The sequence below is a fragment of the Acinonyx jubatus genome, chromosome D3 (assembly GCF_027475565.1).
Source record: "Acinonyx jubatus isolate Ajub_Pintada_27869175 chromosome D3, VMU_Ajub_asm_v1.0, whole genome shotgun sequence".
NCBI classification, from domain to species: Eukaryota; Metazoa; Chordata; class Mammalia; order Carnivora; family Felidae; genus Acinonyx; species Acinonyx jubatus.
Genome location: NC_069392.1, coordinates 4,662,995 through 4,675,336, shown reverse-complemented (window position 1 = coordinate 4,675,336; position 12,342 = coordinate 4,662,995). Strand labels below are relative to the sequence as shown.

The window sequence follows — 12,342 nt, the reverse complement described above, 5'->3', positions numbered from 1 at the left end:
CCATAAGCACTTCGTCATTGCTTACGGGTCTCCAGGTCTGCTGGGGTTCAGCTCATCCAGGCCACAGACACCGAGAGGGCAAACCCAATGCTTTAACAATGTTTGGAGTGTTTTATTGTGACATTTTTGCTAAAAATTCTACGGCACAAAGCGAGTCGTTCGCCCAAACCCAATGTGACGGAAGAAAGTATGTTTTGCCTCCGGGGGGAGGCAGCGGGGGGGAACAGCAGAGTCGCGTGGCAAAGGGAAGGGTGCTGTGCTGGGCACAGTCTTGAAATCTGCCACATGAGGCCACTGAGAATCTCAGATGCCACAGTATTTCATAAATTGTAAACTGCAGTTTGTCAGGTTTCGTCTTCCTAGCTACCCACGGGGGACCAGAAAGGTCATACCTGTGTTAAGAGAATTCCTCACTGATCCCCGCTTTGGCCCTGGAAAACTTCCCCCGAGCCATCCCCGTCTACTTGCTTGCAAACTATTCATTTGTACTTCTGTGTACGTAGACTTTGGTCCTGTCTCCTATTTTGGCGGCTGGACTGAACAACCTCCCTGACAAGGTCCGTTTTCTTCTCCGTCTTGCTACACAACAGGTTACCGCTCAGGGGTGCTGGAGCATTACAACACGGTATTCTATCAGCCGCTTACATCTAGCGCTCGCTCAGGAAGTGTTGATCCTGTGAGCGTCTCTCTAGCCGTGAGTTCCAGGTGGTCAGGCGATGAATTTCTCCCCTGCCCCAAATCCCACGGTCTTGAGCCTCCCCCGCCAGGTGCGGGTCTGTTCCGTTGCCTAGAGCCCACGTGTCTCCAGGGTCTCCTGCAAGGTTGGTGCCTGCTCTCAGGTTGTGTCCACGCCTTACTTGACTTCCCCCCGCAGCACTGATAACCGGTCACACCGTCTTCGAGCACCTCCGTCACTTACCTGCTAAGACACCTGCTCTCCTGTGCCTTTCCTTTGTAACAAGCCGGCCCTCATGTTTTCAGTGTCCTTTACTGTGTCAGTTCGTGACCTGGAAGTGTCGGCCCGCCCGAGGCTTAGACGCGGGGTATTCTTCCGTCCCCTGGCTCTGAATGTGGCATGTTGGTGCCGGCATAACCCAAATGTATTTCTTCAGACCGGATCTCTCATGAGCTCTACGCTCGGGTCTCCAACTTCTCACGTCACATCTTCATCTGAATGTCTAAGAAGCATTTCAAATGTAACATTTTCAAACCCGAGCTCCGGATTCTTTCTCTCCGCCTCTCCCGCAGCCTCCCCTTGTCTCAGGGATGCTGGTGCCATTTTTTCCTGTGTTCTCAGGCCCAAGCCTGAGACACCTGTCTGTGTCTTGCCCACGTCAGGCGTCCCTTCCAACAGCAGATCCCGCCCAGGGCTACCTGCACGGCACATCCTGCGTCGGACCACTTCTCACTGCCTCCCTCCCTCCCACCCTGATCCAAGCCACCCTCGTGTCGCTGTTGGACCGGCTCAGTAGACCCTACACGGTATCCTGTCCTTCTGATCCTGCTGGAGGCTTCCCGTTCACACTGTCTGACCATGCCATTCCTTTGCTCCAGACTCCTCACCTTCTCGTTATCCTCGCTTAGTGGGGTCACTAAGTGGGGTCATCCAACCCCCTGGCTACCTTTCTGCCCTACTTGCCCTCTTTTTCTGGTCCCTGAATATGGCAAGAAAATCCCTGTCTCAGGGCCTTTGCACTTCCTGTTTCCTCCGCTTTCAGAGATGTGCATGTTCTCACGACTCCCTCCTTGCTGCGTGTATGTCTCTGCTCGAACGCCTGCCCGTTCCAACTGGACGGGCCCCTCCGTCACCACCGCCTGTGCTCCCACCTGCTCCAGCTTTCTTTCAACCCCCCCCCCCCCCCAGTGACCTGATGTGTATTCTCTATCCACATGCTGCGTGGCTTCTCTGTCTCTGTCAGACTTCTGCATCTTTAACAGCTGTGTGCCCCCAGCTCCGTCCCCAATACTGAGGACAATTCCCAGGTCTTAGATGATATTCACAAAACACTTGTTTTGTTTTCTTAATGTTTATTTGTTTATGTTTGAGAGAGAAAGAGGCAGGGAGACAGGGAGACAGAGAATCCCAAGCAGGCTCCACACTGTCAGCGCAGAGCCCAGCACGGGGCTCGAACTCACAAACTGTGAGATCATGACCTGAGCAGAAATCAAGAGTTGGACACTTAACCAGTTGAGCTGTCCAGGGCACCCCCCACCCCGCCTCACAAAACATTTGTTAAATGAGTGGATGACTTATTCTTATTTTACAGCTGAGGGATCTCAGGCAGAGAAGAGTTACATTATGTCAAAATACACTGTAGCCCTGAGCTCTTGTCTCAGAATCCTCTAAATGACAGAACGGTGAATGTCAGAGCTGGAAAGTTTAGTGTCTTTGGGTTCACAGGTGTGGAGTCTGGCCCTGGAGGACGGGGAGTGATGTTCAGATGTGAGGGGGGAAGGCTTTGATGGAGGACCTTGGTCTCAGGACCTCAGTCTGCCTCCCTCTCCCTGGACTTGAGGACTAATAATGATCAAGCTAGTCTGAACTAGTCCGTACCTAATGCTTGGTGACACAGAGCACATCCGTGGTGCCTGGAGCCAGGGACAGTGGGCCAAAAAGAGGCACAAGGGATCTTCTCTTCTGGAACCAGGGGAATGTTCCGTGTCCGAGCGTGGTGGTGGTTTCATGGGTGCGTGCACCACCACACTCCTCTGAGTGTGCCTTGAAACGGGCACGGAACATAAATTAGACCTCAGTAAGGTGGGAGTGAAATCGCGGCGTGCGTATTTGGGTCTTGCTTTTTGGGGGCAGGACCGTGGGGTGGTAACGCTCAGCGCTGAAGAGCCCCTGATTCAGGGGGGTTGAGTGCAGACCCCTGCTCTGCCCTTCACCAGCTCTGATCCTGGAGAAGCAGCCCCTCCTGGGCCTCAGTTTCCCCCTCCGTGCTACAGGGACAAAACACCTAACATATGTAGTCTTTGGAGGATTTAATGAGTATACTTCTATATGTAAGGTTTTTGAAAAGCAACGCATGAGGGGCGCCTGGGTGGCTCAGTTGGTTAAGCGTCCAACTTTGACTCAGGTCATGATCTCTCAGTTTGTGGATTCGAGCCCTGCGTTGGGTTCTGTGCTGACGGCTCAGAGCCTGGAGCCTGCTTCAGATTCTGTGTCTCCCTCTCTCTCTGCCCCTCCCCTGCTCATGCTCTCTCTCTGTCTCAAAAATAAATAAAAACATTAAATAATTAAAAAACAACAACAACACATGTACCTAGTAAGCAGTCAGTACATGATAGCTATCATTCCTTTTTGTATTTCTTGGAAGTGTAAAAACTCCTGGCAAAATAAATGTTTTTTGAGTACCTATGGTTCTTCAGACAGTGCATTTTGCTAAACATGGTAATAAATACAAATGGTTTGGTTCAGATGACAGTAGAATGTCAAAGCTTTTTTCTTAATTTCCTTTTGCCGATCCTAATGTGGGATTTCAGCCCTGTGTGTGTGTGTGTGTGTGTGAATTGTGAGAAACATACTATCTGCCTGTACGCTTTTTCCTTTCTCGCACTTTGTTGGCATGGGGGGAGGGGTCTCGAGGGAAACCTTATGCACAATCCTTCTCCACAGAAGGATCGACAGTGTGGCAAACTCACAGGGTGGCTGAAATACAGACTCAATTGTTTGTCAATAGGAAATGAAGTCAATGATATATCTTATAGGATCCCCCAAGGAAACCTGTTTTCATCTGGAGAGCCTGTATTTTCCTCTCTTACTTGAAAGTAATGCAGCTGCAAAAAGCGTAATTTAACAGTGAAATATCAACCTCTGAAGACAGTCTTCCCAATATGACATTTACAAGCCATCTCGCACATGCTCACAGATGAACGGGGCCCAGGTCGTCTGCTCCCAATGTCCACCTTCCTGTCGCCAGCTCCTTACATTAGGATTCGTGGCATTTGGTGTTCGATGTTCCTTTGGGGGCTCAGAGAGCCCTGAAGGTATCACTTAGATGGGTGGTGGGAACCCGGCTGATCTTTATCCTGCCGTGTGCTCCGGTCCCCTCCTGACACAGACGCACATGGGTGGCATAACACAGAGATCTCAGGTCCTAGCCACAAGGCCAAATTCATAGTGGGAATCCAAATTAATTAGATCTCTGACCTGCAACTTTCTCAGCTTTGCTCTTTGCTTCTTCTACTGGTCTGTCTCCTCTCACGATCTATTGAACGAACTTTTGTCTGAACGCTATTAACCTGATAACCTTGCCTTTGGTACCTCTTCCTCCTTCTTACCCAGACATGCTACTCATGGGCCACAAGGATAACCGCACCCAGAGGAAGCTGTGGAGACACGTTCCCATTGAGTGTCTGTCTGCTGAACACCTCAGTTTGCTATGCGCTGTAGTAGACGCAGAGACACAGCGGTTAAGAGGGGACAGGTCCAGCGGCTCCTGGGTGGCTCAGTCAGATGATCTCACGGTTCATGAGTTCCAGCCCTGCGTCAGGCTCTGTGCTGACAGCTCGGAGCCTGGAGCCTGCTTCGGATTCTGTGCCTGCCCCTCTCTCTCTGCCCCTCCCCTGCTCTGTCTCTCTCTCTTTCAAAAAATAAATAAACGTTTAAATGTTTAAAAAAAAAAAAAAAGAGGGACAGGTCCCCATTCTCAAGCAGATCACCTCCAGGTGGGAAACAGAGAAGAACAAGAAAATAAGCAGGAGCATTCCAACAGGGATCAGTATCGGAAGGTAAATTGTCCAGCGTTGCATAGCTAAGAGCTACCCAGTGCAATCAGTACAGTCTAAGCCATAGGACATGAGCGCTACGCGTGTTGTGGGTGATGTGCTGTAAATAATGCAGAAATATTGTAAATACAGTCTACATAGGAGCACACCCAGTAAATCAGAGAATAGGGTACTGGGGATGCAGAGTGACCAGGCGAGCAGGTGCCAAGTTTAAATTAGAAGTGGCTCAGGGGCCCCTGGGTGGCTCAGTCGGTTAAGCCTCTGACTTCGGCTCAGGTCTTGATCTCATGGTTCATGGGTTCGAGCCCCGCGTGGGGCTCTGTGCTGACAGCTCGGAGCCTGCAGCCTGCTTTGGATTCTGAGTCTCCCTGTCTCTCCTCTGCCCTCACTCTGTCTGTCTCTCTTTTTAATTAAAAAATTTTTAAATAATAAAAAAGAAATGACTCAGACAATACCTTCTGTGGAGTGACATCTGGGCTATCCTGCAAAGTGCATGCTGCTTTTGGTGGCCAGTGACAAAAAAAACCATGGACTGAACGGCTTTAACCCCAATAGAGAGGAGATCACCTGTGCCAGCAGTCCCAGGGGTGGGGGTTCCAGGCGGGCTGGTCCAGTGGTGCGTCCAGCGCACGCAGGATGCGGTTCCTCCTGCCCTTCTGTTCTTCCGTGCTCGCCGTGTCAGCCTGCTCCTTGGCCAGCTCCCTCCCGGCTCTGAGGTCACCGCAGCAGTCCCCGTCGTCGTCATCTGCGGTGCGACGACATCCCGTAGGACAAGGAGGGCAGCTTCCTGCGCCTCGCAGAGCAAGGAGACCCTTCCGGGTGTCCCAGGCGGCTTCTCACACCTCATTGGCGGGAACCGTGTCACGTGGCCTCCCCTAAACCAGTCACTGGCAAGGAGGGGGGTTGGTGTAACTGCCCCAGACGCGAGCGACCCGCAGGTCTCAGGCACTGGAGGATCTAGGATCGAGGAAGGGGATAGGGGCCGGGGGGGGGGGGGGTGAGCCGGGATGGCCCAGGGCGAGAAGGTAGGCCGGCTAGGAGGGAGCCTGTGCAGGGGGCGGGGTGTGTGTGGGGAAGCCTGGGGGAGGCGCGTCCAGAAACTATAATCGCGAGTTTGCATTTTGTCCCGCGTGCCTCGGGAAGTCGCGGGAGAGGCCCGACGTGTGAGCGGGCGGAGGAAAGAGCCCTGGGCCAGGGTCGTATTGCTGCGCGTACCCTCGACGCCATCGCACGTGACGCTCCCTTTTCTATGGAGGATTCGATGCAGGTGGGGTGAGGGTTGTGATGCCTGGCTCGCATCAAGAGGGGAGAAGGCCGCAGGCGGAGAGGTCCGAGGCAAACGCTAGGTGCCTACTAATCAGCCCTCGTTATTCGCGCAAGTCGTGTCCTGGAAGAGTCCCCGCAAACACTGAATTAGCAAATACTGAACCTTCAGGGGGAGATACACACGCATACATACCTCACGTAGGCTGTCGTCTTGAATCCTAGAAACAACTCCTCCTGGGAGAGCCTCTTCATGTTGCAAAAGAGAGGATGAGGTTGGGAAGCGTGCAGTGGCTTGCCTGAACCGCCCGCACCCCCAACTAACCGGGAGCTAGCGCAGGGATTGGAGCCCCGTGCACCTGCCCCCCCTCCCGTGTACAACCCCTGGTCGTCTGTGTGTGAGGGGCTGAGACAAGAGGACAGAGCGTCGGCCGCTGGGAGCCTGTGCGTGGGGCAGGTGACTCAGAGCTCACGCCCCGCCAGCTTCCACACGTTGCCGGGACAGTGGTGGAAGCGGTAGGTAAATTCGAGAACACGGAGTCCACAAATAATAAGGCTTATCCACAAACAGACGTCTTTCTTCATGGTTTTGAAAGCTGGGGAGTCTGAGATCGGGGTGTGGGCGTTTGGGGAGAGCCTCCCCCACCCTAGTTTACAGACCGCTTCTCCTGGTGCCGTTCTCACGTGACGGAGCAGAGGAAGGAATTCCGCCTTCTGGGGTCTCTTCTCGTAAGGGCGCCGATCCCCTCACGGGGGCTCTACACGCACCTCACAGCCTAGCCCTCACCAGGACCGACCTCATCTGAGCTGTTTTAATTGAGTTAATCAAGGACGGTGACACACACTTTCTTGTAAGGGTAGGCACGTCCCAGGAGAAAGAAACCAAGTGCATCTCGAGGGCCTCTGACGTTGTTACATTCTTCATTTAAGTTCCTCCACTCAGGCCATCCCTCACTGCCTGAACGATGAGGCAGGCTGAAGTCTGCATGAGCCCCGAAGGGGTATATAGACTGTCACGGTGTCGAGATTTCATTTCTTAGGCACAGAAAGGGCCTCGCGGTTTCCAAAACAGGTGCGTTCCTGATGGTGGGATGTGTTGTTTTGAGGTGACTTACAGGGGGCACGAGGGTGGGTGGAAAGCCAGAGCCAAGGGGAACCTGAGTTTTCCACAAATGCGGGAGGGTTGAGGTCTGTTCTGTAGGAGGTAGGACCGGGAAGGTTCTAGAATCGGTGCCATCCACCTGAGCCAGTGGTTTCTCTGAAATGGGGCTCCCACCCCTTTCTGAGTGTCTGAGGGAAGGGCAGCCGGGCCCGGCATCGTGTCAGCGTCTCGGGATCTTGAAGTAAGAATGAGTTTTAACCTTCTATTTCTGCTCTCATCGAAAGTCTCGCTCTCTTCGAAATCCTGGGCACAATCCTGCCGATTTACGTTCCTCGGGCGTGACCCTGGAGACAGCTGATTTGCTCCCGTCATCCTTTTTCTTCTCTCTTGTCCCTGGAGGGCACAGACTTCAGACTGCCCAGTCCTCACAGGAGCCAGCTTGACACGGCCACCCTGCAGCACCCCGCTCACTGCTTTGAGGACCAGGGTTACCCAGTCAGTGTCACTGGGATTTCAGCCCATGTCTCTGCTAGTGGCCTTGGTCAGATCTACTTAAAGATGGCTGAAGGGGCACCCGGGTGGCTCAGTCGGTCAAGCGTCCGACTTCGGCTCAGGTCATGATCTCACAGTCCGTGAGTTCGAGCCCCGCGTCGGGCTCTGTGCTGACAGCTCGGAGCCTGGAGCCTGCTTTGGGTTCTGTGTCTCCTCTCTCTCTGCCCCTCCCCTGCTCACACTCTGTCTGTCTTTCTCCCAAAAATACAATAAAACATTAAAAAACAACAACAACAAGGAAGTTTGCTCTTGGAGTTTGGAAGTTGGCACTTCTGACCTTGCTCGGGACATGAGTGTCTGGGGCTTGGAAGGGAGGCCTGGGCTGTGGGTACTGACTCAGGTGAGGAAGACGAGGTCAGAAGTAAGTCCTTGTTTGTGGCTCACACAACACACTGCCTGGTGGCACTCAGGTCCGCCAGCGACTCAGACTGACGCGGGACCCAGAAAGCAGCATGTGGCCCGAGCCAGTTGGACCACATCCCTGGCCTCAGCTCCTTCACCTGTAGAATGAGACTGTGGACCCCTCACTGTTGCGATTCTGTGGTGAATTCTTGGTTTCGGTGTCCCCTGCACCTGGAGGTGACCCTTGCCCCCTCCACACCCTCCCCACCTACAAACCTCAGTGACATTTTCCGGAAGGTCCAGGAGAGACGTCATCAACATTTTACTTGTTTATCCGGAAGGGGTGGAGTGAGATAGAGGCTTAAATCGTCCGATACGTAACCTGCTAACACGTGCACGTTAAGAGGGTGCCCCCCCCCCGCCCAGGTGCCGAGTCAAAAAACCATAGCAAAATGCTACATCCTCACTTCCAGTCTGCAAAAGTGCAGTTTAATGGGGGCACAAATAATTATATCCCCATTTCGGGAGTATTTCCTACAAGGATTTTAACGCAGTGCCAAGCTTTCTTGGTTTGTATGGCTTGAATAAAGTCGTTTTTCTAAAGCGACATATGGCTACCTTTTATGCATCTTCAGACATGGTGAAGTGAAATATGTTGCACCTGGGGTTTGATTAGTGGTGGTTTGAGTACATAAACAAGGTGAGGTAGAGGGGAAAAACAACCCACAAAAGAAGCAACAAAGGTTATAGAACTCCATTAAATTATGTTTATGGTTTTACTTGTCAGTATTTCGTAACACAAAATGGTTTTCCTGGAGTCTGTTTATCAGTATTTGTCGCCAATTAGTGCCTACAAATTACCTTTTGTTGGAATTACCAACAGATGAGACGCTATTGTCTCGGCGACTAATAAATCAGAGTTCGCGAACTTTCTCTGCCTCCTTGCCGCCGGTGGTTTCCCGGATGCATCTCGAGATTCTCACTTCTCCCAAAGGTTTCCAACCACTGTGACTCCATTTTTGTGAACGGGAAGGAGGTGAGGAGCAAAGTGGACACGACCGTGAACTTCACGCACCAGCACTTCACGTCTCAGCTGGAAGTGACCGTGTGGGCGCCCAGGCTCCCCCTGCAGATTGAGATCTCGGACACGGAGCTGAGCCAGATCAAGGGATGGAGGGTCCCCGTGGCCTCCAACAGAAGGTGAGCAGCCGAGGGAGGGCCGAGTCCTGGCGCCCGGATCCCCGGGAAGATGCGCCCGCAGGGGGTCACGGCGGTCTCGGACTGGGGCTCAGAGGGGTCTGACTTTGGGCACGTACTAGCCTTTGACGTGAGGAGGGCCTCACGGAGATACGGATAGTTGTCCAGCTCGTGGCACAGTTGCTGGGACTCAGTATAATGTTGCGCTGCACACAAAGCACAGAGCACGGGGTGTAGGCGTTTCTTTCTATTCCCCGCTTCCCCATCGTTCCTTCCTGTGCTGCTCGTTTTCAGTTCCCTGCTTATAAATGTCGACCTCCGTCCGCGGAGCCTGGCGCAAGGGTTACATTGTGGGCTCTAGCATGAAGCTGCTGAAGTTTTCACCCTTGTGAGCTTTCCCACGTAGAGCTGTGTGACCTTGGGCCAGTTGATGAACCTCTCTTTTCCTCAGTTTCTTCACCTATAAATTGGAGGTGACGATATCACTGAAGAGAGTTGTCCCAAGGGCAAAATGACAAAGTGTAGTACCCAGACCTCTAAAGACGACTCCTCTGTAAGATTCCCACCTCCTGGCTGTTCACTCAAACCCCAACCTGGAACGTCTATGAAGGGATTTTACAGATGGAATTAAAGTGCTGAACCCATTGACCTTAAGATGTGGGGAGTATCCAGGTGGCCCTTGAAAGCAGAGGTTTCTCTAGCGGGAAGGTGGTACCGTTCAGTGTGTGACCTTTTCGAATGGACTTGTTTTTATCCAGCAGAAGTCCCTTGAGATCCACCCCAGTTGTTGGCGGTATCGAGCATTCCTGTAGTTGTATTGTTGAGGGGTGATCCGTGGGGGGTATCATCTTAGCGTGCTGAATCGTCCACCACAGGAGGCCACGCATGCTGTCACCAGGTGGCGGCTCTCATGGATGGAGCCGCCATGACCCTCCTGTGCAAGCTTGTGTGTGAGCATAAGTTTTCTGGGGAAGGTGCCCAAGGGTGTAACTGTTGGGTCGCGTGATAAGGGCGTAGTTAATTTTAAAAGAAACTGCCGAACTCTTTTCCAGAGGATGTACCATTTCACTCTCCCAGCAGCCACGTGTATGTCAGCTAGTTACTCCATTCACACCCTTACCGGCATTTTAAGACAGTACATACTGCATGGCCCCATGTAGAATGATCTAGAAAGTGGAAAACAGACTGGAGGTCACCGTGGATTAGGGATTGCATAGACTATCACGGGGTAGCCCAGGGCATCCCTGTGGGGACGGACTAGTTCTGTGTTTCGGTCGTGGCTATGGTTCCGTGAATCCTCTGGTGATAAAACTGCATAGAACCACACAACACGCACATGCACTGGTTAAACTGTGAAAATCTGAATAAGCCCTGTGGTTTGTCCCAATGTCCGTTTCCTGGTCTTGGGATTATACTGTGATCATGCAAGATGTTAGCAGAGCAAAGAGCATACAAGAACTCCCTGTACGTGATTTTTTAACTTACGGTGAATTTCTAATTAATGAAAAATTTAACCTTTTTCAAGTTTATTTTTGAGAGAGAGAGAGAGAGAGAGAGAGAGAGAGAGAGAGAAGGAGAATCCCAAGCAGGCTCTGTGCTGTCAGTGCAGAGCCCAACTCAGGGCTGGAATTCACACACCATGAGATATGACCTCACCCAAAATTAAGAGTCTGCCGCTCAACCAACTGAGCCACCCAGGTGCCCCAAAATTTAAACTTAAAAAAAAAAATAGAATGCTATCTGTCCCAAAATGACAGAATGGTTTGATTAATACAGTATTTCTAATACTTCATTTATTCACTCACCACTTTTATGATATTGCCCCTTTTGAATGCCACCTGTAATATATACTTAATATTGTTCTTTTTTTCGCTTTTATTCACTTACTTAAGGGAAATTTTACATAACTATCAAAAATGGCCAACTGGTAGAAATTAATGCAGAGAAAAGAAAATGTCGGTGTTACATTCTGTATAGATACTGCTGTTTGTATGAGTTGGTCTTTTTTTTTTTTTTAATTTGTTTCTTTCTCTTGAGAAAGAGAGAACAGGGAAGGAACAGAGCGAGAGGGAGAGAGAGAATCCCAAGAGGGCTCCCCACTGTCAGCACAGAGCCTGATGTGGGGCTCCATCTCGCAAACCATGAGGTCATGACCTGAGCTGAAACCAAGGGTCGGACGCTTCACCAGCTGAACCACCGGGTGCCCCTGGCTGAGCTGGTCTTTCATGAGTCGACCAGCAAGTGTCAGATAAGCGTCAGGGACAGCCCAGCCCCCAGAGACCTTCCTTCCCCGTGATCAAATCGGAAGGACTGAAAAGTAGAATGGGAATAACTTTGCGCAATGTCATTGCGTGTTTTTGGTGATATGTCCCTTTGCCACTAAAACCAGCTCACTTACCAGCACAGATGTTTACTCCTCGCTTTGGGAAACCACAACATGCTTCTTTATGGATGCTGGTTACACACCATTCCTTTCCAAATGGTTCCCAGACGTTTCAGGGAGGCAGGAGGGTACATTTTAAAGAAGGTGGGTTTCCGAAGTCAAACGGAACTCTGTAAATTTGCTGATCACCAGCTGTCCAGGCCGTGTATTAAGCACTCCGAGCCTCGGCGGCTTCGTGTAGAAATAGGAACCTCTTTCATGGCTGTTTTGAAGATTCAGGGAGGTCACTATAAGGAGGAAGAGGGCACCGAGGGGCACAGCAGCCTGGGCGTGGACCCCGCCCCTAGATGGCTAGCCCTGTTAGCGCTATGATCCCGTGAGTGGGTAGACCCAGACCCAGCGCATAGTAGGGCTGACTCGATGTGTGTGAATTACAGCCCCTGGCTCCTGCCACCCCTGTCTGCCCACGGTCGTAGACCCTTCACCAAGCAAGGTGCTCTCGCAAAAGCACACAGGACAGGTTCCTCTCGAGGGGAAGGTCCTGGAATAGCAGAGCCATCGAGGACTTTCCCCTGGGGCCGTGCACAGGCGGGGCGGCAGTTGAGGTCCTCTGAGCCAGGGCGCCTGAGATTCCCGCAGGAACCCCTCAGCAGCTCTGTGACTGAGTGCCACAGGTGGGCCAGGGGGTGAGAAAGGGCACTCTGGCCTCCCTGTCCAGGGCCAGCCAGGAGACAGGGCTGAGCCATCCTCAGGGGCCGTCCTCCCCTGCTCA

At 52.1% G+C, this 12,342-nt stretch overlaps 1 protein-coding gene across 1 annotated transcript in view; it reads left to right on the top strand.

Moving 5' to 3' along the window:
* LOC106986547 (transmembrane protein 132B) overlaps positions 1-12,342 on the top strand; it is a 363,570-nt gene that overhangs the window by 341,988 nt on the left and 9,240 nt on the right. The window contains exon 6 of the mRNA XM_027044235.2: positions 8,985-9,190. Within this exon, the coding sequence (XP_026900036.1) occupies positions 8,985-9,190 (206 nt within the window). The remainder of the gene's footprint in view (positions 1-8,984; positions 9,191-12,342) is intronic.